The sequence below is a fragment of the Leishmania mexicana genome, chromosome 2 (genome assembly GCF_000234665.1).
Source record: "Leishmania mexicana MHOM/GT/2001/U1103 complete genome, chromosome 2".
Classification (NCBI taxonomy): Eukaryota; Euglenozoa; class Kinetoplastea; order Trypanosomatida; family Trypanosomatidae; genus Leishmania; species Leishmania mexicana.
Genome location: NC_018306.1, coordinates 1 through 18,719, shown reverse-complemented (window position 1 = coordinate 18,719; position 18,719 = coordinate 1). Strand labels below are relative to the sequence as shown.

The following is an 18,719-nucleotide window of genomic DNA, read 5'->3' as shown; positions in this document are numbered from 1 at the left end:
GTGAGTTCTTCTGCTGCGTCGACAACCCTTCATCCGTGCTCTCCATGCCTCTCTCACCTTTCTTCCACGTACTCGGAGCACGCGTGGCGAGGACGCCGCGCCGATACGGACAGATGACCCTATTGTTAGGGCGTAGTGGCGCATGCGGCAGTGGTATGCTCCGGACGGCTCGGAACGCCATTCGTAGATGGCCGCCTCTGCAGCCGATCTGGACATGGCGGCCGTTTGCCACCTTGTCTCGGATTTCGCTCAACTCCTCTCGATGCAAGGCTACCAGCGGCAGTGGGCTGTGGGGAACGCATCCACGGCACTCTCTTGTGCGCACATCCCTAGCGCCAAGTGATAAATCATCTGCTGCTGCGCACAGGGCGAAGGGCGCACAACCAGGTGAGTCTCCACAACGCTCGAACACCGTGATGAGTCCGGCTGGTGCGCCCCCACCAACTAGCTTTACACTGGACCCACCCTTCACCCGTGTCAAGGGAGAGGAGGAGCTCTCGCCTGGCCCTTGCGCTTACGTGTGCCGTCGCTGTCGTGCACTTGTCTTTCACAGTGACAGTTTTGCCGACACGAGTAGCGTAGGCTGGCACGCGAGCGGCTGGCCGACGTTCTTGGCCCCCTCAACACCATCCGCTCTTCGGCTTAGCACGGTACTGCAGAGGTCCGTCATTGCGCGACGCAGCGACACACCACGCGGCCGGCCCGTCAGCAACATCTCTGTCGGTCTCACTGCGCCACAACGGACACTCGACATTGCTGTGCCGCACAACAGCGTCGCCCAACGCGGGCTCGCTGTCGAGGGAGATCTTGTGCGTAGGCGGGGGAGCACTATCAGCCTGCAAGAGACGCGAACGTGGAGGGAGACGTGCCTGCGGGACGAGAACCATCGCGTTGATCCAGTTTTGGTCCTCGCTGTCTGCAGCGCCTGCGACACCCCCCTGTGCCACGTCACGCAGTCCGCTGCGGCGGGGACGCGGTACGTTTCCACCGCCGCGTGCATCATGGCTGAAGCAGAGGGTGCAACACGACGTGAGTGATGCCGTGCACTGCGTGCGCAATGCCGCTGTTTGTGCGAGATACAGGCTGTGGGAGGAGTGGTATCTTTTAACTCGTTGCGCGCAAGCGCGTCGAGCCCATTTTTCGCTCCGCCATGCAACACGAGGTCCACACACCACTCTACCCCCCCCCCCCCCCCCACGCCGTCGCCGCAGCACCGCCTCTGCCCGAAAACGCCACCCACACACATCCACCCGCCGCTCCGCTGGGCGGCCTCACACCCGCTCCCCAATCATGCTGGTCGCCACCGTTGGCGCCTCCCACCCCACCCCCTCGCGGTGGCTCCGGCACCCCGCACGAGTGGGCCGTGTGTGGGCCGCGGGTGTGAGCCACGCCGGCACGTTGGCCATCGTATGGGTGGCGCAAGCGTGTTCACTGCCGGCATCGGCTGCGACGAGTCACGTTGGCCCCGCCACGTCGCCGGCGCTGGACCCCGTCATGACGGGAGGCGGCCCGGCATGGGCGTGGGAGAGGAGGGGGCTGCTTCGGCTTCCCTCCACACACACAGGGGGGAGTGCACACGGGACCTTGCGATACCGCGCACTGAGGCGGCATGTGTGTCCCGTCCTCCTGATTAGGTGAGGTATAACTGCCAAAGAAACCGGAGCAGGCCAGCAGGTCGTTCAAGCCTTCAGTAACATGCATGGACGTCGGCGAGGCACCTGCGACGTTGTGCGGGTCAACGCGGGGGACACCGACTGGCGTAGCCAGAGTCAGCGACGTTCACTGAGGCATATCTCCGCATCTCCCCCCCCCCATACGCAGCAATGCGTGCTCGTGCTCTTCTACCACTGGTGCAGGAGATCGCTCTTTGCTCGTGAGGTGCCCAGTGCTTGGCGGGTGTGGGGCGCGTGCATGAGGAGGATGACCGTCCGCTGTATATCAGCTAGCTCCTGTGTGTTGGTCGGCGTTTTTACAGTGGCCCAACCGCCGACATGGCTCTTGCAGACGTGCCCACCCGCTCACGGATGCATTTATCGCGTTCTCTGATGTGCTGTCATGAGTCTCCCCTCCCCTCCCCTCCCCTCCCCTCCCCTCCCTCACTCGCACTCGCATACATTATTTTTCCTCCATCGGCTGTGGGGTGTGCGGAGGACTCACGGCACCTCAGCTGACGGTCTCCCCCACCACGCCCCCCCTCCCCCTCCCCCGGTCTTTTTCTCTGTGCTGGCTGTGCCCCCGCTCACCTCACAGGGTGGTGCAGCGCTACCCAGAACACACAGCGGTAACAACAAGCGGGCTGGGCGGAGGGGGGGGGGCTCGCTGTGGGCGGAAAGTGCCAGCGCTGGCCTGCACAGACATACCGAAGGCATGCGCCGTTGCCTCCGCCTAACCGGCGCGCCAGCCCGCGCCTTCGACCTTCCAGCGGCGTTGTTGTGTAGCCTTTCCATCCCACATTGCACGGCATCTACCGCACCAGCAGCTCAGCAGCAGCAGCGGCGGCGAGAAGCCGCGTGGAGGCATTTCGTCGCTGCTTGCCGGCAACTCAACAAATCTCTGTATGAGCGGGCATCATCGGCCCAGCATGGCGCTGAACCCACCGTGAGCACAGCATCTGCCGGGCGAGCCTTTGCGTGTAGCGCGGCTGAGATTGATGGCGACGGCGACGAGGCACTCGCTTTGATGGAGCCTCAAATTGCGCGCCAGACATCTGCCGCCGCCTCCAGCGAAGCCCTCATGCGCGAGCTTGGCGTTCTCGAGCGGGCCGAGTGCCAAACCGCTGCCAAAGCCACAGACGTCAAGGGAAGCCCGGGCGTCTCCCCCGATCGCGACGATGCAGCGGCGGATGTTGTATCGTTGATGGGGACTTCCTCATGGGTGCTGCGCGTGTGCCAGACGGGTATCCAGGCGCAGGTGTCCAGCTTTGTGATTGTGCGGCACCTCTGGAGGCCGTTCAGCGCTGCGGAGACGGTGTCCCAAACGTGTTTGGCCTCTTTGGAGGCCAAGTCGGCTGACGCGCCCCTGCGTGCACCAACGATGGAGTGGGCGGCGTCACTGCCGGCGTCCGTCCGTGAGCTTCTCCTTGCGCACGAGCTGCAACGGGTGCACCGTCGCCGCCGCTACATTAACCGCGGCGTTCGTGGGGACGTTGCCGTCTCCACGGAGGAGATCTCGCGTGACCCTGACAGGACACCTGTGCACGCTCTGAGCGAGATGTGGGCGCAGACAGTGCAGGAATCCCGCGCGGTGGTGTTGTGTTGCTGTGCTCCGTGGCTGCTGCACCACTCCACGCAAGCAAACCCCGCTATGGAAAGCAGTGAGGCAGCGTCGTCACTTCCGGATGTTTTGTTCTCGCCGCTGGAGCGGCAGGTACTGGAGGCGGGCATGAGGTTGTGTGCGGTCTGCCAGGCCGAGGACGTGGCGCGGGCGCTGATGGCCGTTTTCATCCGCGGCGTGGACGACGCCACCAGTGGTGCCTCTGGCCAGAGTAGGAGCATCGATGCATTGGCAGAGGAGGGGGCGTTCACGGCATGGTATGCGACCGAGGCTGGTGCGCTGTACGAGAGCGCGGTGATCGCTGCGGCCGCACCGCGCACTCATGCAGGGCTCTTGGCGTCTTGTACCTACTTCCCCACCAGTAGCGGCTTTCCGTTGGCGTACTCGTATCTTATTCATCGAGGCCTCACCATGGGGAGACTCGCCGCAGCGAGCGGCGAAGACAGGGACAACGAAGAGGTGTCTGCTGCACCAGAGGCCTCGCCGCCATCTGCCAGCGGGAGTCGCAGCTGGTTGTCGTCCTTCATGCAGCAACCGCGATGCGCAATGCGCCTGGTGTGCGCGCTCGCCGGTGCTGTTGACGCCAACGCCGACCATTTTGATGTTGTCTTGCAGCTGTACCTGCGCCTGGTGGAGGACGCAGGCGCGGGGTACAACGCGGACAGCGTTGACGACACACGTGTGGCCCTCTGCGCGGTCCTCAACGCACTTGCGCGTGTTCCACTCAAGACACAGACGTATCTGGACTTCCTCGAGGGTGTTCACCGCCGCACTCTCGTTCACTCCACCATCGACGTCACAGAGCATCCGGACGTGCTCGCGAGCTGCCTGCGCGTGTGCAGCGCTGCGAGGGTGCCAAACCGCGCTGTGACGCTCTTCAACAAGCTATGCGAGCCTTCGTCACGTGCCATTGCTGCAGAGGAGCGCAACGTGGCGGCGGTGCTGCTCAGCACGCCTACTGCGGCGATGGCCCTGCAGCGGCTCGTGAGCTACATGCACACGAAGCTCCCCGTCACGGCAGACACGGTGCACGCTGCTGCCGCGCAAGCTTTAGTTGCGGGCACGGAGTTGGTGTGCTCCGACTCATCGACTATGTTTGCTTTCTTCGATCTTCTCGAGCTAAAGTTGGCCGCTCAACACCACGTCACAAGCAGCACCGCTGCCTACTACGCCAACCGTACGTTTTTCCTGCGCCTCTTGACATTGCTTGCAGGGGTGCATGAGCAGCGCTGGGGCGGTGGTGGCGTGCGCGAGGCGCTGGCCACACCAGCCGCAGCGGCGGTGTTTCGGCAGTGGGTGGCGTCGGCGGTGGAGCATCAGCCGCGCAACACTTCTTGGGCCAGCACTCTGCCTCCCGTTATGGTCGGTGTTCTTCAGGAGCTTGCTCTTGAACTCCACAGAGCAGTGAGAGCCGGCTCGCAGGTGAGCAGCGACGCCTTCCCTGCCGTGCCTGCGAGCTCCCTCCTAGCGGCCGTGGAAGAGGTGCTGCAAGCTGCTGCGGGGGACTTCCCAACGTCGGTTCGCCCCATCAGCTCTGTCGCTGCGGACGCTTCACAGGACTGCGGCACGCTGTACTGCCTACCTGAATCTTTGCAGTGGCGGCAGGTGCAGGCCGACTGGCAGCTAGAGGAGCAGAGGCGGTTTCTGGAGGGCGCGTCTTCGCTGCTTCAGGCTCCCAACACAGATGCCACTGCGGCGACGTCATGTCTCCGTTACCAAGACTGGACGATGCTACGCGACCTGCAGCTGAGGTGTGCGAGTGTGACCTCTCAAGAACACCTGACGGATGCGTGGGCCAATGCCACGTCGAGAGGGCCAACGGACCCGCAGCCCTCGGCCTCGACGGCGTCGACATCGTCGCGCACTCCCGGAGGAGTCACCGCCGACCGTGCCACGCTCTGTGTGCTGACACCCTTGGCGGAGGTGGAGTGGTGGCTCATGCAGGATTCCACCTCTCTATCATGCGCCCCGCGCATGAAGGCGGCGTCCTTGTCGGAGACCCTTGGAGTGGCGGCGCCTCCCGCTGTCGGCTGCCCGGCACACACGTGGGCCAGTGAGCAGGCAGCGGGACATGGAGGTGTACGGCAAAGACGTACGAGAGTCGTGAAGTATTGGCTGCAGCGCTGGATCGACTCGGTTGAGGACAACCGTGCCTTGCCTGTGCACTCCGTCTTCCGAGTGAGTGTGGTGCGGGTACTTCAACAGTCCGTCTCTGCCGCCTTCGTGGCAGAAGAGAAGGCAGACGCCGCGGAGCAGGACGTGGAGCTCGACGCGCCCTCGGCGTCATCGAGTGAGCCGAGGAGCGCCTCCTCGCCTGATGTGTTTTCCGGAAAAGCCAAGCGATCTGGCGTTGAAACGATGCTCGTCCGAGGCCCCTCTTCCGTTGTCTACAACGCGTAGAAAGGGGTCGCCAGCGAGACGCTCCGCAGCCTCTCCCTCTTTCTCTGCCCGTCTAAGAGTGTGCGGGCGCATTCGTGGCAGCGACACCGGGGTTGACAGAGTGCCGCTTGTCTTCTACACACACGTGTGTGCACCTTCACGGGGCCTGAGGGTGGCGCTGCGCTTCCGTGACGAAGCGAAGGACGCGTTGCCGACGTTGTGGCTCCCCGTGTTTTCGCCCTCTAACGGCATCTGTTGCTCCTCTCACCTGTGTTGTGGGCGCGTGTAAGCTATCTACGTCTAATGATAACTGCAGATGTTTTGAGGTGCCGGACACTGGCGAGACAGGCCGAGCACACGAAGGCGCTTCGCCTCGTCTGCCCCATACTCCGTTCACCGGTGACCGTCACCCGTGGATCACGGTAGGCGCCCTGCTCAAGAAATGGACGGTGGACTCGCCGTAGGTGGCCAGCACTGCAACCGTTGTCTTCAACCATTGTGGCAGCCATCTGATCGAATCCCATTTCGCGGTATCAAGCAGGCTTCCTCACCATTATTTCCTGCCAGTGTGCAGCCTCCCACGTGCACCTCCTCCCCGACGGTCATTATCGGCCTCGGGGCGTCTACGCGATTCCCTCACGTTCCCACGTCTGGTTTTTGTTTTGTGTCGATCGTCCTCTTGGCGCACCACTTGCGCATACAGATACGCGACATGCGGCGGCGCATCGCACGCTCGGATTGAGCAGAGCAGCCAAGGTCCTGACATTCTCACCACCCTCGATCCCTCGGTCACTAGCGAAGCAACACCATCAGCCAAGCCAGATGTAGCCTCTACTTTTCTCACAGAAGTTGAGAGAGAGAGAGGATGCGCTGGAGGAGAACGACGGCATGCCACGCCGCTTCCTCCGTTGCACCTGTGCTGATGTGTGATGTGTGGCGCCCCCATTCAAACTATGCACCCCTCACCGTGCTCTTCTTTTGTTCTCACCCATGTACGTTCTCTGTACCCCCGATGCGCCGCTGCTCCACGAGCTTCTACACGCGTGCGATGATGCATCTGTGCAGTGCGTTGTCGATATCTTCTCCCCGAGCCCTGAGTGAGGCCCATAAGTCGCTCCGATGCATGCAGTGAAGCTGCTCTCTCACGATTCTGTGAGCGTGCCGCCTGTTTCCGTGGACAGTCTCTCGCCCATAGCACTCGACGGCGTGCTTGCATCGGGGTGTCATGGATGGCGATCTGTCGCTCCCATCGTCCCTGTTTCTTTTTCTCGTCCTTCGCACTCGCCATAGCGCATGGGCGCTCTCTTACCGCGCGCACGTCTGCTCGGATGCAGGCATTCCATCGCTGGGCGGTCACGCTCATCGTGTAGGCACGCAGCCGCAACGACTTTCTTCGAGGTTTTCTTTTTTCTGCTGCTGCGCTGAACACATCTCCGCTCATGTGACAACGAGCCCATGCCGCCCCCCTCCTCTCCTCTCCTCTCCTCCGTTTACTCCGTGACGCCGGCGATGCTATGTGCGCTGGCTTCGTTGCTTGTGGTGCATCCCCCCTCCCTTCACGCTCTCCCTGTGCGCGCACGCGTGGGGTGGAAGCCGACTTCACCGAAGCAGTGCCGTCGTCCTCGCCCTTTTATCCTCGCGCTTCCGCCTTCGCCTTTTCTTTCCCGTATCGCTACAAAACGCAGGGAGATGCACGTGCCTGTGTGCACGCTGGTTGCGATATCGCCACCAGCACTTCCCCTTCCCCTCCCCCTCCCCCCTCACTCATGAGCACGGCGAGGACACCTGGGGCGGGGAGAGCGGGTGGAGAGGTCGGCTGTGCGCACTTTGCCCGTTTTCCTTCAAGTAAGCAGAACCAAAAATTCTGCGCGCCTGTCACGCTGCCAAGCAGCCACGCCTGCCCGTCTTTGGAACGATACTTTTCATCGAGTTTGTGCTTACATCGTAGCAGCGCTGCGGGTGCGTGCTGCCCATGGGAGAACCTATTCACGGGACTCCGTGGTACCTTCTCCTGGCTACAGGCTGCCACTGCCAGTTAGCTCTGTATTCTTGCTCATGGTCTCCTGCCCGCGTGAGCGAGTGCATGTGTGCCCCCCACCCCCTCCCACACTGGCAGAGGGACGGACGACTGTTTCGCTGTAGACTGAGCTCTCACCTTGCCATTCTTTGTCTTCGTGCACGGCACCACGTTTGGGGCGCACAGGCTTGCTGCATCACTGCCTCAGTTCTCTCTCACCCACCCACCCACTCACCCACGCAGGTAAGGCGCAACGCACGGGATTCATGCTGAAGAAGGCGCTGAAGATCAAAGGCGTTGAGGGCCGCACGGCACTCGTTGAGTTCGCCGTCAACAAGCGCGTCAAGTACCTCGAATATCTGAAGGAGTTGCACAGCGAGGAGGGGACGCTGTGGATGAATACGGTCCACCTCGACCTTCACGAGATCGGAAAATACTTTAACATCGCCGATGCCTGCCTCCCAACCGATCGCGACGGCGCCAGCAAAGAGGGGCTCATTCAGCTGCCTGCTGAGAAGCCAGTGACCGTTGCAGCAAGCGCGACAGGGGCGCTGGCGTCTTCGAGCAGCAGTGCCTCGGCCGTGCTTGGCGCAACGGGGGCCAACTTCATCAGCGTCTCCATCGCCAACGCCCCGGCGGCGATTCAGCAGCGCAGCAGCTCGGCGGCGGACTGGGCGCGGTACTACCTTCCCTGCTACGCCGCGCTTGCCATTTCGCTCTCTGAGATACTTGTCATCCCTATTGGTGGGGAGGAGTTTGTGGAGTGCTTTTACGGGCTGCTGCTGGAGCTAGAGGTCGCGTACGCAAGCGGGGCGGCCTCGAAGGCGCTGGCGCAGCGCAACCTCCGGCAGTTCCGCCAGCACTTGTCACCAGGTCTCAAGTCACTCTTGCAGACATCAACGGACGCAGAGACGCCTGATGCGACGCCGGCGTTCCCGGTGCTGACTACCTCGTCCGACCTCGACGCGCAGGTCAAGTATCTTTTTCTGAACCAGCGGCACCTCGAGTACACGGCAGCTTCTCCGTCCTATGACGCTGTTATTCCTGCGCTGTGCTCCGTCCTCATGTTCTCCTACCGCAAACTCTGCGACTATGAGGTGATGAGAGAGGACGAGTGCGTGCGCCGCATCCTCTCCATCGACAAGCGACTCGAGCGGCTCTTCTTCGCCCACGTGAGCCATGAGGTGGGAAAGATAGCCAAGCAGAAACTTCTGCACGAGGCGTACATCCTTTCTACTGGCGCCTTGTTTGCGGACCTCGTCGGCGCATCGGGACGCAGTGGCACCAGCGGTGCCTCTGGCATCGATGGCGGAGCGGACTTTGTCGCGGACTTGCTCATCCAGCAGCAGCAGGGCCGTGAACTGTCGAGTCCAACAGCCGCTGAGAAGAAAGAGTTCGACTCCTCCGACAATGACGAGAACGATGGAACCGTCTGGTTTGGCCCGAAAGAGGACCGGTGAGGAAGTTGGTGGTGGCGGTGGTGTTGGTGGGGTGATGGAGCCTTTACTGCCTGCAAAGACATCGTCTCGCGCCTGCGCGCGCGAGCAGTTGCATCTCGGTTTGTGTGCACATGCGGCACTGAGTTTCCCGTATCGATGATGTGTCTGTTGTGGCTATGCTTCCCATCCCTCCTCTGTTGTCTACCGAGACACGCAAGCGGAGAACGCAGCAAGCGACTCGCGCCCGCTTTTTTTTGACTTTCCGTTCCCCTCCCCCACCGCCGCTGGCGATGGCGGCAGCAGCGCACGGCGTATTGTGTCTCCGTTGCGAGAGCAAGAAAACGCCCTTGGGCCAACGCGTTCGCATCAGTATGGATTACTGCGTGAGGGACCGTATCCGTGTCCTCTGTCCCACCCTTCCCATCTTGCCCCTCGACTCCTCCTTGTGTCTTTTCATCCGCCGTTGCCGTTCCTGCAGCCCACAAGCGCCTGCGCCGGAGAACCCGCATCACCTTCCCACTCCTAACCACCCCCGCCACCCCTTTCAGCGTACGTGCACCGTCTCGCTCTCTGACTGCCTGATGCCGGCCCCGAGCACTGTTGCCGTGCGTGTGCCCTTCTACTACAAGGCTCTTGAGGGCAACACCGAGGTGGAGGCGTGCGCAGATCGCGCCAGCGCCCCTGAAGAAGCCGTGCTCATTACCAACGTCTTTGTCGAGGTGGTCGCCTTCGGGACCCGTTTTTTCTGGGTCCACATCTCGGAGAGCCCCAGGAATCAAAGCGTGCCCCAACTGGGGGCCTGCAGCGTCGCTGTTGGACTTCAGCTCAGCGGGGATGGCGGCCGCCTCAGTATCTCTTCATCGCAGCTGATGGAGCTCGAGGCGGCGCACCAGCAGGACATGCCAGCTGGAACGAACAGCAGCGTGCAGTCTGCCTTCTCGACGAGCCTCAGCCAGCGACTAGTGCGCGGCATCGAGAAGCAACTGGGTGTCCAGGCGACAGTGTACGTGAACTGTGCCATCGTGGGAGAGCGGTGTCTCCCGCTGCTGGGCACGGATGGTGGAGGCGGCTTTGGCATGACGTTCCAGTTTGGTGCGCTTGTGTACGAGGCGTCGTACCGGCTGATTGCCCAGCGGTGTGTGTGTGGGGGGGAGGGGGGCGTGAACGCGCTGCGTGAAGAGGCAACGAAAACGAAAGGCCTCGCCATGGGAGGAGACCCTTCTTGACACGTCCCCCCCCCCACACACACGCGCGCGCGCACACGAGTTGCTGCGCTGCACTCGCGCGCGAAGGTCCCCACTCCTTGTTTACGCCTTTTCGCTTTCCGGTATTGAACATACCGCCTTGCTTTGCCAGACAGGCGAGGCTCTCTCGCCCTCCCCCCTGTGTGCGTGCGTGAGCGAGCAGTCCGCCGCCCTTCACCTCTTCAGTTTTTTGCTTGGGGGTATCCTTTACACTTGCATCTGCGCTCTTCGGGAAAGACATCGATACCGCACCCCTACACCCGCTCTATCCTTTCGCAACTCTCTACCGCCTCCGTTCCGCACCTCCCCACCCACCCTCCACTCCGGCCGGCCGCCCGCCTCAGCTCACGGGCCGCACTCTCCCTTTTCCTTACTTCTTGCAGTCGTTGCCTTGCACATTGAAACGCCGAGCGCTGACACCCGCCCTCCCCCCATCTCTATCCCTCACCCTCCACAGGCACGCACACCAGTAGCCATACAGCCGCATTCACAGTCACCCCCCGGCCAGTGATTCGCCTTCCTCGCTTGCTCTTCTTTCCATGTGTTCTACCCGGCACGTTGGCCGAGCCGCTGAGTAGCGCTGATGCCGACAGTCTACACCAAGGATCAGGTGGCGGAGCACAGCCACAAGGAGAGTGGCTGGCTTATCATCCAGAACGGTGTGTACGATGTGATTGATTTCTACGACGACCACCCTGGAGGTCGTGATATTCTTCTCGCTCACATCGGCACCGATGCCACGGAGGCCTTTGAGGCGGTAAACCACAGCAGGGGAGCCATGCGCAAGCTCGAGAAGCTCAAGGTTGGCGAGCTGCCCGAAAACGAGCGTCACCGCTACATCTCCATGGAACAGGCCGCTGCCAAAAAATCGGCTGACGGTGCGTGGCTTGTCATCAACAACAGAGTGTACGATGTAACCCCATTTCTGGACCTGCATCCCGGTGGCCGTGACATCTTGCTCTACAACGCTGGCGGTGACGCGACGCAAGCCTTCACGGACAACGGGCACAGTGACGCTGCGTATCACATGATGGGTAAATACGTCATTGGCGATCTAGGGATGAGTGAGCGCAAGACGTTCGTAAACCGCAAGTCTACAGGCGCGACGCAGATGGCTCACGTGAGGAACAAGTACGCATCCCTCCTCGCCCACATTCAGGCGCAGCTGCGGCTGTTCCTGGCTCTGGCGCTACTCGTCATCGCGGGCGTCTTCCTTCTCAGCTAGAGTGGCGACAAGCAGCGAAGTGGAGCGCTGCTCCAGCCGTCGGGTGTGCACGAGCGCACCCCTGCGGCGATCGGTGAGAGAGGCCGACAGTAGCGCGACTGCCCAATACTCGGCGCTAAACAAACACGCGAGGGAAGGGAGGCAGGCAGGCAGAGTGGGGGTGGGGGCAGCAACGGAAGGGCAGACGCGAGGAAGGCCCATAAACAGCGGCGACACAAAGCAGGTGCCTTTCTTCATGTCTGTGCGCGTGGCGGTGGCCGGCGGTCCCCATTGTCCCGCATGTGGTCTTCCCTTCGCCAGGTGCTCTCTGGCCACATGAGTCTCCGACCTTTCGTTTCATTTATTTCTTTGTCGGCTCCCGCTCCAGTCGTCGACCCCCCTCCCTTTTCCCCGACCTGCGATATTCTCTCCTTGTCGTGGTCGTCGTCGTCCCTCTTGGAGTGTACGTGTACTCCTGTTTCTGTGCGTGCCTTCCTCCAGGCCTTGGCACGTTGTTCTCTTAGAGGCAAAGTGGTGTGCACACGCATCACGGCACATGCGCCCCTCCCCCCTCCCCCACCCACGCCGTCGCCGCAGCACCGCCTCTGCCCGAAAACGCCACCCACACACATCCACCCGCCGCTCCGCTGGGCGGCCTCACACCCGCTCCCCAATCATGCTGGTCGCCACCGTTGGCGCCTCCCACCCCACCCCCTCGCGGTGGCTCCGGCACCCCGCACGAGTGGGCCGTGTGTGGGCCGCGGGTGTGAGCCACGCCGGCACGTTGGCCATCGTATGGGTGGCGCAAGCGTGTTCACTGCCGGCATCGGCTGCGACGAGTCACGTTGGCCCCGCCACGTCGCCGGCGCTGGACCCCGTCATGACGGGAGGCGGCCCGGCATGGGCGTGGGAGAGGAGGGGGCTGCTTCGGCTTCCCTCCACACACACAGGGGGGGGGGGAGTGCACACCGGGCCTTGCGATACCGCGCACTGAGGCGGCATGTGTGTCCTCCGCCTCCGCTCCCCAGTGATGGGGGACACAAAGCATCAAGGGAGACGCGGTGCCGCATCCTCCTCTACCCTCCAAAGCAAACGGAAAGGGCCGGATGGGGACGGGCACTGGCGCCGCCGCTCTTGTGCTTGCTGTGGCTGCTGACTGCTGACGCGCCCGTCATTCAGCTTCAGGGGGGGGGCTACAACGTAGCGGTTTTCTTTACTTTGCATGGCTTTGTTGTGTGCGCTCCAAAGGCGTTCTGGCGTGTCTTCCCCCACCCGACGTGCCTCCACCTTTACGCCCTATGCGTACGTGTGAGCCGCGGGTGTGCATATTATTTTCTCTACCAATTCCGCGTTTTGCCCCCCTCCCCCAACCCTTACGCGCGGGCTTGTCTTCCTCAGCCTTTGCCTCCTCGTGAAGGCTTGCAGGCGCGCTCAATGCCCGCGGGCGACTACAGTGCGACTGCATCGATCCTGCCTCGCCTCTCTCGCGCTTTCTCACGCGATTCGCGCCTCTTCCATTCCCCCCTCCCAGAGTGCACGTCTGCCCACGCACTCGTGCGCCGCGCCCGCCGCTGTATTAACCGCGAGAGGTATTCGGAGAGCGAGATAGCGCCGCTGCACCGCCTTATTATTCTCCTTACAAGGGCCGGAGGCCATTGAAACAGTGATCGACAGCCATCGATACACGAGGCGCTATCGAATCTCAGTGTTCCCCAACATAGTCCGTGGGGCGGTTTATCCTCTGCACACTCGAGGCGAGCAGCTTACCGATGCGGTGTCGTGTCGCGACCAGCCTACGGCGCTGCGCGTACGGAGGAGCAGAGGCGCTTTGCTCGCCTTCATTTTTCTGTCTTTTAGCCCGCCGCCACGGTGCCTTGTGCCTCTCTTCTGCGTTGTGTTGTTGTTGCCGCTGATGGAGGCGCCAAACTGATGCGCACACCACTTGGCCAGCAGGGCTCATGTGCGTAGCCTATTCTTTTCACTGCCATGTGTGCACCTTGTGACTCATACGAATGCGTAGGGGCGGGTGAGCTTACGCTCACGGGCACCCGCCTTGGCGCACAAGCACGGACGTCAGTCCGGCGCCCACGGCGTCACGGGGTGCGTCTCCGGCGTCATCGCACGCGCTCTCGTTTCTTTTCCGTTTAGTTTCTTCTGCCCTGCGTGTGTGTGTGTGTGTATCTGCTGACGCATACTGGACGTGCTGCGCACCTGCGACGTCGCCTGCTCGCAGGACCAGGGGGCGCGGCTCTCGGAGGAATGGGCACAGGTGACACAAGAGTGCGTGTCTGAGAGGCCGTCTGATGGCACTACGCTGGAAGTCCATCGGGTCGCAACGGTAAACCACTTTGCATCAGCTGGCTCTTCCGTCTTTTGACGTCTTTTGTGGAGCTGCGGGCCGCCGTCCGCTTGCTTGTAGCGCTTCTGGTGCGGCGAGCTAGCGCTGATGCCGTGGCTCTGCGAAGCCTGGGAATGGTCTCTCTTCTGTTCTATGGCCTCTTCCGCCCACCTGAGGTGGGCGTCGTGCACGTCGCACCTCTTCGCTGAGTCGAAAGTTGGACGAGGCGCCGCAGCAGGCAAGTTTTTAGTGTGCGCTTCTCTGCCCCTCTGCCGCTGTCTTTTCCAAGACAGCGCACCTCTGCTTTCGTGTCCGTCCTTACTTCTGTTTTTTTTCAAAAATTTCGGTGTGCCCTGCTGCCCTGACGAGCGTGCACGCAAGCGCTATCGAGGCAACGCCCCACTCCCGGAGGAGGGAGAACGATGGTGTGCCGCAGGAGGCGAACGGCAGAGCCTCTGCTGGCCTGGCGCTCGTTCCCCCTCTCCCCATACTGCACGCTTCGATGCATATGCACGCATCTGTTCTTGGCACCTTCTCTCAGCACCATGAAAGGAAAGCCGTTACACCGTCGCGCACGCATCTTTGCTCTTTCCTGTCTTTCGGCATGCTTCACAGTCTGCCTCAAGCCGGAGATCTTAAGCGGCACGACGAGTCCCGCAGTGAAGCCTTTCGGGTCGCCTATCCTTCGCTGTGGAGCCGCAGTGTGCTCGATGACGAGGGAGATGACTTTTTAGAAGGGGTGTTTCACTTCTCTTACGCGGAAGGCGATCATGTTACCTAGAGAGAGGTGCACGAGTTCCAGCTGCTGCGCACGAGCCCGGCTCCGACGTGCACGAGTGCGTCCAGATGCTCCACGCTTTCCACTCTCCGTCTGTCCATTGATCGTCCACAGTGTAGGAAACACGAGAACGCATCACAGACGTGAGCATCCAGCGCTGCCGTGGCGTTGCCCCCTCCCCCCTTGGCTGCGTTTTCTCCACCCTCGGGTCGCATGGGGAGAGGCCGACGCGAAGAGGCGCGTGACTCTGCTTGCCAGCATGCCCCCCGAACTGTTCTCCTCCGCCAATCACTTTCTTTCTGTTACGACCTTGCGTGCGAGTGAGAGATCGAAGCGACAGTTCCTCGCCCACCTCACCTTATCTTTCCCCTGTGACAGTCCCGCAGTGTCGTGTGTGTGTGTGTGTGGTGTTTTGCCGCCCCCCCAACGCTCCCCACCCTGTGAGCGCTTTTTGATTCACGCACTGCCGCCGGGCTTCCTCCCCTCCCTCCCCCACCTTCCCGCACCTGCTACGAGACACGACGGGCACATTCCTAAGAGCCACGCTTTCTCATCCTCTGCGCGCTCGATTCGCGGCTACACGCGTCCGTATTCGCTTCTAGGCGAGAGCAACACGTCAGCGCCGTGTCCCCGAAACACGCACAACCACAGCCCCTCTCCGTCCTATAATAATGAAGGCTTCTGGCGCTGCCGTGCTGCACGCGGTGCGTGAGAAGATGAAGGAGGCCACCGTGACCGCACTCATCGTCCCTAGCAGCGACGCACACAACAGCGAGTATGTGGCGACGCACCTGCAGAGCCGCGCATTCGTCTCTCACTTCCACGGCAGCGCCGGTACCGCCTTGATCACGATGGAGAAGGCGCTCCTGTGGACGGACGGACGCTACTGGTTGGCCGCAGAGGAGGAGAAGTACCCCGAGTTTGAACTCATGAAGCAAGGCAAGCCAGAGGTCCCGTCGCTCGACGAGTGGATTGCCGTCAATCTCGGCTCCAAAGCAGTTGTTGGCATGAGCCCGTACGTCGCCACCGTGGCGGAGTGGGAGCGGCTGAGCAAGAAGATCAATCTGTGTCCGGTGGCGAACATCGTCCAGGACATGATGCCGCCGGAGACGAACGTGGAAAAACTGTACGTGCGCCCCGCTGAGTTCTGCGGTGCCACCTGCCAGGAGCGGCGCGCCGCGATTCTCGCAGAGATGGAGAAGAAGGACTGCGACCTGATCATTCTGTCCGCGCTGGATGAGATCGCGTGGTTCACGAATCTGCGCGGCGGCGACGTGGACTACAACCCCGTCTTCTACGCGTACGCTGTCATTGACGGGCACCACGAAAAAGTGCGCCTCTACGTGAACCCAGACAAGGTCACAGGTGCAGTGCGCCAGGCGTGCGAGGATCACATCGACTTCTACCCGTACGAGCAGTTCGAGGCGGATCTCAAGCAGCTACCACAGGGTCGCAAGGCCCTCGTCGACGAGCGCCAGACGAGCGAGGCCGTCTTTCGCATCTTGAAGGATGTCGGCACCAAGGCCCGTCGAGGCGTTTGCGGCCCCGCGCAGAAGTTGAAGGGAGTCAAGAATGAGGTCGAGCTCAAAGGCTTCCGCGACTGCCACGTACGCGACGGTGCTGCACTGACGCGCTACCTCGCCTGGCTGCACGACCAGGTCGTGAACAGGGGTGCGACGGACCTGAACGAGTACGACGCGGCCACGAAGCTCGAGGAGTTCCGCGCGCAGGGGGAACACTTTGTGCAGCTCAGTTTTGGCTCCATCTCGTCCATCGGCCCTAACGGTGCAATGTGCCACTACTGCCCCCCCGAGACGGGCTCTGCCACCATTCGCGCGGACCAGCTGTACTTAATCGACAGTGGTGCGCACTACTGGGACGGTACCACCGATGTGACGCGCACCATCTGCTTCTCAGCACCGAGTGATGAGCAGCGCGAGGCCTACACGCTTGTGCTCAAAGGGCACATCGCACTCAACAGTATCGTTTTTCCCAAGGGCACAGGCGGTGCCCGTCTCGACACTCTGGCGCGTATGGCGCTCTGGGGCGTGGGACTGGACTACGCCCACGGCACTGGGCATGGCGTGGGATCCTTCCTCAACGTGCACGAGGGCCCCCACGGAATCGGCATTCGCCCAGTTGCTACGGAGGCGAACATGGAGCTGCACTGCATCGTGTCGAACGAGCCTGGCTACTACAAGGACGGGCACTACGGCATCCGCATTGAGAACCTCGAAGAGGTGGTCGAGTGTCGGACCAAGTACAGCGCGACCGGCTTCTACACCATGTCGCACCTCACGATGGCGCCCCTGTGCCGCGACCTCATCGATGTGAGCCTCCTCACAGAGACGGAGCGCGCCTGGGTAGACCGATACCACGCCAAGGTGGTGGCAAGCACCATGCCGTACCTGCAAAAGGCGGGCGACCAGAACGCCGTCGAGTACCTCAAATACCATGCGCAACCTCTCTGTGCGGTGAATGAGGCGCACACCGTGCTCAGCCCAGACGGGAAAGATGCGAAGTGAATCGTTGCCTCGCCGGGCAGGGAGGTGGTGGTGGGGGGCTCAGCGGCAGTTGCTGCACTGCTTTCCCGCGTCACCGATTTCTCTTCCGTTGCGCCACGGTTTGTTTCGTTGCTCCGCTTACGACTCTTCTACCCGCACAGGGACAGCGAGACGGGGGGGTGGCGACGGTGGGACAGAACACACCCGTCTGCCCCTCACCTTACTACTGGGCAGCCTCGTTGGAGGGGCCACGTACATTGCGCCCGCAGAGGTAGCTGGACTCTGCCCTCCCATAGGCACCCCTTTCTTCCTGGCCTGATATTCCTCCATGTGAGAAGCGAAAAATATAGACGTGTGAAAAAGCGAAACACGGACGTCAGCGAGTTGCTTTGCATCCGTGCGTGCTCTTTCCTTTATCATGCGGTCTCCTTCACGAGGACGCGCGGGGCGGAGGGGTGAAGGATCCCTTACGATATCCACCACTACGTGCGTGCCGGCACCGCCGTCCTCCTCCAGCTCAGTCCTAGGCTGTATTTATGTGCGTCTTGTGGCACGTGGGCTTGTAGCGAGGCAGCGTTCATGAAAGGTTTCACACCCCCTCCCCTCATGCACGTGTGCGCAGACGCAAGCTGTTTTCGTGCCACGTACCGCCGCCGTACGCGTGTGTTCCCCTGCGTCGCGTTGCTCCCCTTATCTTTCTATTCTTCGGTCTAACATCCCCCATCTTCTCGTTCTCTGCCACATCACATGATGTCTCTCACAAGGACGTCACCCTCACGCACACGCTCCGCTATTCCCCGTACGACCAACGGGCTCACCATTGATCGCGGTGGTCGGACCCCACCCGGCATTTCAAAAGTCGCTCGCCTTTGATGAGCTTCGCGTCCATGACGTGAACCGCGCTGCAACGGTGCACAGCTACACTAGTGGCAAGGACACCAACGTTTGCCGTGTCTCTGCGTGCTACAAGGAAAGTCCGCACTTCTGCAGGACCCCATTGCACACGCTTGTCGGCGGCAAGGCAGGTGAGCGCGTGATCGACGTGTTCCATCAGGAGGGCATCGCGGTTCATCCTGTCACCGCACCGGCAGAGACCCAAATCTTCACCTGCCTCGACACCCAGGACAGCACGATGACGGAGCTGATCGAGACCGCGGCGGCTGTACCGGAAGATGCTGCAAAGGAAATGAACCCAACACTCCTCTAGGCACTCGAGCATGCGGGTGGCATGACGATCATGGGCAGCTTCCCAGACGGCAACAGCCCCGACCTCTACACCCGCTGGACGGAGATGGCGGCGGCGGCGCAGAAGCCTGCTCTCATCGGCGCCGGCAAGGGGATCGGGGCTTCGCTGAAGGTGCCAGGCGTCCGCTCGATCCTAAAGGTGAACATGAGGGCGCTGACCAAGCCCACGGGTCAGTCAACACCGGAAAGCGCATTCGAGCACGCTATGCAAATGTGGGCAGTGCGTGTGCTGGCCGTCACTGATGGCCCTCGCTCTGCGTATATCCAAGAGCGGGGCCAGCGACACGGCCGGTAACGT

General features: G+C 61.9%; 5 protein-coding genes and 2 pseudogenes across 5 annotated transcripts, besides 2 other annotated features; all 7 read left to right on the top strand.

Annotated features, from left to right (window-relative positions):
- Window positions 1–44: 44 nt before the first annotated feature.
- On the top strand, window positions 45–1,037 carry LMXM_02_0085 (conserved hypothetical protein; the record flags this gene model as incomplete). Its single annotated transcript, XM_003871563.1, has 1 exon — window positions 45–1,037. The coding sequence occupies one exon, from the start codon at window positions 45–47 to the stop codon at window positions 1,035–1,037; it is 993 nt and encodes a 330-aa protein (XP_003871612.1).
- Window positions 1,038–2,679: 1,642 nt separating this feature from the next.
- Window positions 2,680–5,673, top strand: LMXM_02_0080 (conserved hypothetical protein; the record flags this gene model as incomplete). The annotated part of the gene is made up of 1 exon (XM_003871562.1): window positions 2,680–5,673. The coding sequence occupies one exon, from the start codon at window positions 2,680–2,682 to the stop codon at window positions 5,671–5,673; it is 2,994 nt and encodes a 997-aa protein (XP_003871611.1).
- Window positions 5,674–7,935: 2,262 nt separating this feature from the next.
- On the top strand, window positions 7,936–9,129 carry LMXM_02_0070 (conserved hypothetical protein; the record flags this gene model as incomplete). Its single annotated transcript, XM_003871561.1, has 1 exon — window positions 7,936–9,129. One exon carries the CDS (start codon window positions 7,936–7,938, stop codon window positions 9,127–9,129), a length of 1,194 nt encoding a protein of 397 aa, XP_003871610.1.
- Window positions 9,130–9,689: 560 nt separating this feature from the next.
- Window positions 9,690–10,334, top strand: LMXM_02_0060 (conserved hypothetical protein; the record flags this gene model as incomplete). The annotated part of the gene is made up of 1 exon (XM_003871560.1): window positions 9,690–10,334. The coding sequence occupies one exon, from the start codon at window positions 9,690–9,692 to the stop codon at window positions 10,332–10,334; it is 645 nt and encodes a 214-aa protein (XP_003871609.1).
- Window positions 10,335–10,935: 601 nt separating this feature from the next.
- On the top strand, window positions 10,936–11,577 carry LMXM_02_0050 (putative cytochrome b-domain protein; the record flags this gene model as incomplete). The annotated part of the gene is made up of 1 exon (XM_003871559.1): window positions 10,936–11,577. The coding sequence occupies one exon, from the start codon at window positions 10,936–10,938 to the stop codon at window positions 11,575–11,577; it is 642 nt and encodes a 213-aa protein (XP_003871608.1).
- Window positions 11,578–15,343: 3,766 nt separating this feature from the next.
- On the top strand, window positions 15,344–17,197 carry LMXM_02_0040 (annotated as a pseudogene).
- Window positions 15,344–17,197: a sequence feature.
- A 730-nt stretch (window positions 17,198–17,927) lies between these two features.
- On the top strand, window positions 17,928–18,716 carry LMXM_02_0030 (annotated as a pseudogene).
- Window positions 17,928–18,716: a sequence feature.
- Window positions 18,717–18,719: the final 3 nt, after the last annotated feature.